The 8,204-nt window shown below is 36.9% G+C and overlaps 1 protein-coding gene across 1 annotated transcript; it reads left to right on the top strand.

Moving 5' to 3' along the window:
• Window positions 1-3,244: 3,244 nt before the first annotated feature.
• LOC148553066 (uncharacterized) lies at window positions 3,245-3,739 on the top strand. Its single transcript, XM_088494763.1, has one exon. It carries the CDS (start codon window positions 3,245-3,247, stop codon window positions 3,737-3,739), a length of 495 nt encoding a protein of 164 aa, XP_088350889.1.
• Window positions 3,740-8,204: the final 4,465 nt, after the last annotated feature.

Genomic DNA, 8,204 nt, shown 5'->3' with positions numbered 1-8,204 from the left:
AATTCATGAAAGACTAAAAGGTCCTGACCAAGGACAGGATATGACACAAGGACGGGAGTTTCTTCAATGAAATTAGTTAGGATGCATTGGGTTTTTGTCATATTTACTTTTAAGCATTTCTTTTTTATTAGAACCGTACTCATGGGAATTTTGTTCTATTTGCTCGAACTTGATTGAGTGTGTCCAATTCTGTCTTTTCATCGCTATTTGATTGTTAACCAAAACTTCATGCATATTTCTCTCCTTCCTTGCATAACGATTGAGTTAATTTACTCTGCATCAAGGGTGACACCCTATCTAAAGGCCTTCAAGTATAGGATTTAACTTAGGGTGTTACATTATTGGTATCAGAAAAAAGTCAATCCTAGGGACCCTGTCTTAGGAGGTATGACTAATAAAAACTTCTCCCTATGGTTATCCATGAACCCAAAAAACTAGCATCAGAAAGAAGCGAAGCTTTTAAGAAAAGGCAGCTGAACCAAGGATCTTCTCAGCAGCCACTGCAGAAGACGGTCTTTCTTGGAAGACCTACAAGAAGGCAACTTCAACAGGACATGAATCGCCAGAAACCTCCCACTGATGCCTCACCAAAGACCACCGAACTCAAGGAGTGTGCTTCATGTGGGAAGCATCATAGGGGTAGGTACTTTGCTGGGAAAAATGTCTTCTTCCAGTGTTATTAGCTGGGGCATATTGCCAGGGAATGCCCAGCAGTTCCCCCACCACCTGCTGATCCACCACAGCGTCAGGGACGAGTCTTTCCCTTCAACAACGAGGAAGCCCACGAGTCAAAAGATTGAATCGAGGGTAAGTGCACAATTGATGGAGTTCCTTTAACTATTCTATATGATACTGGTGCTTCTCATTCATTCATATCTTTCTTTGCTACTAGTAGAATTAGCTTACCCATGACCAAACTACCTTTTGTCCTACTAGTGACCACTCCAGCTAGTAAGAGTGTCAAAACTCAGCAGGTCTGTCAGAGGACTTGTATCCTCATTTTAGATAGGTTATACCTTGCTAACCTTGTATACCTCCCTTTAGTAGGATTAGACATCATCCTAAGAATGGATTGGCTCAATAAAAATCGAGTCTTGTTAGATTGTTTTGAGAGAAAAGTCATCTTTCTCCCTCAATCCATACAAAATACAAGTGACCTTCTCATTGCACCCCGAAGACCCTCCAAAGGTACAAGTTTAGGGCGAGGATATGCCTTGCTAACTTGGTAAAAGCAAACTCTAATCAGGATTTGTGTGAGATACCAGTAGTACGAGACTTCTCATATATTTTTCCCGAAGATATACCCTCCTTTTCCCTAAGACGAAAAGTCGAGTTCTCCATAGAATTAGTACCTGGGATAGGGCCAATCTCCATAGTCCCTTACCAGATGGCCCCGTTGGAGCTCACTAAACTGAAGAACCAACTAGAAGAATTGTTGTAAAACGGATTCATCAGACCAAGCGCCTCTCTCTGGAGATCTCTGGCACTGTTTGTGAAGAAAAAGGATGGCAGTATGTGTTTCTGCGTAGACTATAAACAGCTCAACAAAATCACGATGAAGAACAAGTATCCCCTCCCAAGAATAGATGACTTAATGGACTAATTACAGGGTGCAATGGTGTTCTCTAAGATTGACTTGAGATCAGGGTACCATCAAATAAGGATAAGAGAGGAAGACATTCCAAAGACAGCTTTTCGAACAAGATACGGGCACTACAAGTTTACAGGGATGTCTTTTGGGCTGACCAATGCTCCCGCCATCTTTAGGGACTACATGAATAGAATTTTTTGACTTTACCTTGATAGTTTCGTGATGGTATTCATAGATGATATTTTGATTTTCTCTAAAACAGAAGAACATAAGGAGCACTTACGTGTAATACTGGGGACCCTTCGAGAGAAAAAGTTGTATGCGAAACTATCCAAGTGTGAGTTTTGGATGAAGGAGGTTCAGTTTCTTGGACATATGGTTTCTGGCAACGGAATATCATTAGATCCAAGTAAGATAGACTCTGTACTAAACTGGGAAAGGCCGACATCAGTGACGGAATAAGAAGTTTTTTAGGATTGGCAGGCTACTATAGTAGATTTATAAGAGGGTTTTCCTAACTAGCCCTGCCATTAACTCGCCTAACCAAGAAGGACACCCTGTTTATTTGGACACCAGATTGCGAAAGTAGCTTCCAAGAATTAAAAGATCACTTGACATCTGCCCCAGTGCTAGTCTTACCTAACCCTGACATAGCTTTTGAAGTTTACTACGATGCCTCAGGACCGGGACTGGGTTGCGTCTTGCATACTAATGCAAGACAAGAAGGTAGTGGCAAATGCGTCAAGGCAACTAAAGACCCACGAAGCCAACTATTCAACCCACGACCTTGAACTAGCCATGATAGTATTTGCACTGAAGACATGGAGGCGATCTTCAGAACAAGATCGCGGAAGAAGCCCATAAATGAGATTTTACCATTCATCCTGGCATGACAAAGATGTACCATGATTTGAAGAAGATGTTCTGGTGGTCAGGGATGAAAAAGGATTTGGCTACCATCATGAATAAATGTTTGGTTTGTTAGAAGGTAAAAATTGAGCACCAGAAACCATCGGGGGGTAATGCAACCCCTTGGCATTCCAAAATGGAAGTGGGAGGACGTATCGATGGACTTCGTCATGGGACTTCCTCGTACTCAAGCGGGACGTGATGCCATATGGGTTATTGTAGACCGGCTTACAAAGACTGCCCATTTTTTACCAATCAAGGCGACTGACTTATTGGAAAGACTAGCCACGCTATATATCAAAGAGATTGTGAGGTTACACAGGATACTATCAACCATAGTCTCGGACAGTGACCGAAGATTCACCTCTAGGTTTTGGAACGTGTTGTAAAAGGCGTTCGGGACAAGATTGTGCTTAAGCATGTCATACCACCCCCAAACAGATGGACAAACAAAAAGGACCATCCAGACGTTGGAAGACATATTAAGAGCTTGTGTCCTAGACAGACCTGGAAAGTGGCAGAGTTACCTACCACTGATCGAGTTTGCTTATAACAAAAGCTACCATGCTAGCATCGGGATGGCACCATATGAGGTCCTTTACAGACAAAGATACCAATCTCCTTTATGCTGGTATGGACCATAAGAGAGAGGCTACTTAGGACCAGAATTAGTAAGACAAACCACAGAAGATATCAAAAGGATAAGGAAAAGAATACATACCGCCCAAAGTCGACAAAAGAGTTATGCAGATCACTGAAGAAAACCCCTCGAGTTTTCAGGAGGGTGATCATGTGTTCCTAAAAATCACCCCCACCACCGGGGTAGGAAGGGCTCTTAAGGTGCGAAAATTAAGCCCACTGTACCTGGGTCTATTTCAAATCCTTCGGCGCATAGGAAAGTCAGCGTACCAACTCATCCTACCACTGAATCTGTCGAGACTACATAATGTGTTCCATGTGTCTCAACTTCAAAAATACCAGCACGATCCAAGCCCTATGATGCAACAAGAGGATGTAGCACTCAAGGATGACCTAACTTTTGATCTACCAGCCGTGAAGATTGTAGACAAAAGTGTGAAGCAACTAAGGAGCAAGACAATACGACTGGTGAAAGTGGCATGGGGTAGCGGCAGTTCAAGGGACTACACATGGGATATAGAGGCAAACATGAGACAAAAGTTTCTGGACTTGTTTATAGGTAATGATCATGACGAGATTTTCTTTCCTTTCCAGCAGTAGAGGATTACCGACAGGACACCTAAGCTATCTAATAACCTTCATCGACCAATCCAAGCCGTGGAATTTGGGGACAAATTCTATTTTTTATGGGGTGATAATGTAACAACAGCCTCCCTCCCTCCCTCCCCCCCCCCCTTCTAGAAACAATTCAATTTAAAATTTGAAAATCAGTTAGGAGATGGGATTAGAATTTTGAATTATGGATAGGAATCTAACAACTACCCTTCTTTTGAATTTAAAATTATCCCAACCACACCTACCACTAAAAGTATATAAATAGGGGGTACACCAATAGGTAGAAGATCACTCCTCTCAAACACTAATCATCCCCCTCCTCTTTCTACAAAAATATTCTGTGTGTAAACACAAGAGTCAACCTCATATGCAATAAAGAGGCATTAGAAAAAGAGTAGGAAATTATGCTTTTTCCTTTTATGTTTGATATGCATTATGCTTTGTTTTTATTATTTTTTTTACCATCTATGTTGTCCTTATCATATTATTATGGTTGTGTGTCTTATGGCATTATTCCTCTTTTTTCTTTCCTTTACACGCATACATTGTTTGTCATCATGGTTTCTCCCACACATAAATTTATCATTTTTTTAATCCTTTATATCAAGAGTACATGCATATTTGTGTAGTTTCGTGATGAATATTATTCCTATAATTGTAATCACTACCTCACAAGCCATTTAAGTTAAGAGTACATGTCTTTCTAATAAATCTTGTTCAATTATTTAATGTGCCATATTTTCATTATGTGCATTAATATGATCTTTTAATTTATGCCATTGTGTCATTAATATCCCTTTAAAGTCAAGAGTATATGCCTTTTTATAAGCTTTGTTCAATTATTTAATATGCCCTATTTTCATTATGTGCATTAATATGATCATTTAATTTAGGCTATTATGTTATTAATATTCCTTTAGGTCATGAGTACATACTCTTTTTATGAGTTTTGTTCAATTATTTAATATGTCCTATTTTCATTATGTGTATTAATATTATCCTTTAATTTATGCCATTATGTTATTAATATTCCTTTAGGTTAAGAGTACATACCCTTTTATAAGCTTTGTTCGATTATTGAATATGTTCTATTTTTATGTGCTTTAATATGATCCTTTAATTATGCCATTATGTTACTAATATCTCGTTAATTAGAGAGTACATGCATATCCTATGCCATATAACTTTGGTATCATTATCTCACATGTCCCTTTTATCATCATATTTGTCCATCTTCTTGCATGATTTTCTTCTTGTGTATGCCTAAACAACCCTATTTGTAAATTGAACTGAGGGAATGATCATTCGGTAAGGGAAGGTGACCGCAAAGACAAGATATCGATATGACCTCTCGATAAGGGAGGGTGATCAATCGAGATGATCTTTCAGTAAGGGAATGTGATCGCCAAAATGTTCGGGATAAGAACCTTTGGTAAGGGAATGAGACTCCATCTTTATAACAGTTTGAGCTAAAAACCTTCCATAAAAGCTACAAGTTAAGAAAAGAAAAGTATAAAGAAAAGTTTGATTGTAATTATATTTTTAAGGTTATTTTCTTAAGTTAGGATTATGTTGATTTTTATTGCGTTATACTAGGTGTACACCAAAATTAGCCACCAAAATCAGCCACCAGTATAAAATACATGTTAGAATACAAATACACATTGAACATAAATTAAACTACACATGTATTTATACATAAATACATTGGTGGCTGATTTTAGTGGTTGATTTTGGTGTACAAATAGTATTCCCCTTTTTGATAAGTTATTATCCTTTCTATTTGACTTGCCTATGTCAACGTCACATGCTTTTCTTTTATACTTATTATGTTTTACATTTTACAAGAAAAGTTCATAATACATGTCATGCCATATAATTTCTTTTTAAATTGTCCTTATAATGCCTTAAAGGCCTTTTTAAATTCCGTACTCATGGGAATTTTGTTCTATTTGCTCGAACTTAATTGAGTGTGTCCAATTCCGTCTTTTTATTAGTATTTGATTGTTATCTAAAATTTCATGCGTATTTTTTTCCTTCCTTAAATAACGATTGAGTTAATTTGCTTTGGGTCAAGGGTAACACCCTATCTAAAGGCCTTTAAGGATAGGATTTATCTAAAGGCCTTTAAGGATAGGATTTAATTTAGGGTGTTACATAAAGAGTTTGCTTGAAAGGTCATAAGCACTTGTCTTAGTTAATGTGACATTTATAGGTGAATGTTTAATATTACTAATGCCAATTGATTGAGTAAAAACATATCGGGTATGTTAGTGGCCGAATCAGATTTTTTTAGAGGCACATAGCATAATTCATGCATTCGGTTATATTTCAATTTGTTAATTTAGTTTGTGTTTGTGCAGTAAATTGATTACAAATAGAATCTTTAGTCATGCTACATGAAATAGTATTAGAATTAGAAATGCTATCAGGACAAGAAACAGGATTCATGCAATCATTGGAATTTCCATTTATTGATAAGGGTTGAATCTGACTAGTACAAATTGATTTATTAGAAAGAAAATTTAAAGGCAAGCTAGAGCTATTATTAACGGAACTAGATTTTGTTGAGGTACAATTAACAGAATACGAAGAACCAGGTGGTAAATTTCTGGGAACACTTGAATTCTCAAAAACATACATGCTATCCTTAGTAATTCCAGGAGAAGTTCTCGAGATACCTAATCACGTTTTACAATGTTTAGGCCAAAATTTAAAAATACACAATTGTCCTCTAATTTTGACACACTTAATAAGTTTTAAGTAATTTGAGGAACATAGAGAAGATTAAGTAATTTATATTGGACATTATTTTTATCAATTAAGCAAGAAACTTCAGAATTTTGAATAGAAATACCTGTGTCGTTATCTATAAAGAGCTGATCTTGATCATGATTGATGTATGAGGAGGAAAGGATATTATTCGAATCATTAGTCACGTGGTGACTCGCTCCTGATTCTGCAAACCAAGAAGCTTCACTACTAGAATGCTCGTGGTTGGTGGTGGCGGGATGATGTTTGAGTTGGGATTTGAGTTGGTTGTGTTTAAGAAGAACTTGAACCTTGCTGGAATAATCGAAGCAGAAATAACAATTGCAAGCTACATGGCCGTTTCGGCCACAAATTTGGCAAGAAGGTCTTTGATTACTCCATGAAAATCTACCCCACCTCTGAAATCTTCCTCCTCTTCCTCTCCTTACTAAGCCACCACGTCTAGAATTTGTGAAGAAAGACTCTATGAGAGATTTGCAATGGCAACTCCTTGTGAGGGGTTCTTGAACCTCACTAGCATGTCCTCATAAGCAAGAAGAAAGGCCTCAGCCTCAATCGCAGAGAACATTCCTAATCTTGACATGATGGAGGTGATGTATCCACTGTAGTCTTCAGTCAATCTATCCAAAATCGCCTAAGTGCGATCATCTTCTTGTAATTGGTAACCAATTGCAACAAGTTTCCGAATTTTCGCAAGATAATCAGTGATTGTACCAGTTATCTAGATACATTTGAGCTGCGACTTTAGACTTTGGACACACATTTTAGAGGTTACAGAGAAGTAATTCAAAATTGTAGACCAAGCATCACAAAATTTGTTGCAATGAAGAATCTATTTTGGAAGCTCGTGGACTAGAATCAAGGAGGCAAGTGGTGAGAGCTAAATCAATCTGCCTCCATTCTTTGTATTCTTTTTATTCTTGGAGCGTTTCAGGTGTGGTGGTCGTGGTTGAAGGCTTCGCCACTTTGGCAGCTGTATCAGTGGTGGATTTTGAAGATTGTTCGAACTGTGGTGGCGCTTTTGATCCATCTAAGTGATTTTTCATGTCCAATGTTTGAACTATTAGCCATGCTTGATGTTTCCAGGTGTTGTAGTTTGCTTCATTCAGCTTTTCTGCAATTGGCACTAATGCTGATTTGGTGTTGTCAGCTTCTCCAGAGGGAATGAACGTCATTGTTGTAGAACGAAAAAAAGAAAAACATAGGTTTTAAGAAGAGGCTCTTGATACTATTTTAATTACTGTAACAGACAGAGAAAACAGAGAAGAAAACTGAAATGAATATATGATTAATTTTTTTGTAGAGTATTACAAAAGGGAGGTCCTATATATATAATATATATATGGAAGCCACTCAAATCAAGTTCGCTTAAAACGTCTTTTTTTAAAGATGTTTTTCAGTAATTAAAATTTAAATCATATTATTTTTGTCAAAATTAGGCTAGACAAATTGATTTAACCGAAAAAATGGTGAATCAAATTTTTAACTGGTCTAAATTAATATTATTTTTTTATAAAAAATGACTACAATACTCTTATTATAGAGAATAATTAAAATATTCTTATTATATATATATATATATATATATATTTTAAAAATTCTAAATTCTAATACTATGATAGAAAAATAAAGGACTAAAATTTAGGATTCTCAAAATTAATATATATTGTAGAAGTAT

This window comes from Arachis ipaensis, chromosome B7 (genome assembly GCF_059453495.1).
Source record: "Arachis ipaensis isolate K30076 ecotype BB chromosome B7, ASM5945349v1, whole genome shotgun sequence".
Lineage (NCBI taxonomy): Eukaryota > Viridiplantae > Streptophyta > Magnoliopsida > Fabales > Fabaceae > Arachis > Arachis ipaensis.
Note: the sequence above shows the minus strand (reverse complement) of the source record. Positions and strands in the feature narration are given on the sequence as shown.

Excerpts from the sequence above, each read along its gene's own strand:
- LOC148553066 (XM_088494763.1), top strand. The coding sequence starts at position 3,245 with ATGCAGATCACTGAAGAAAACCCCTCGAGTTTTCAGGAGGGTGATCAT.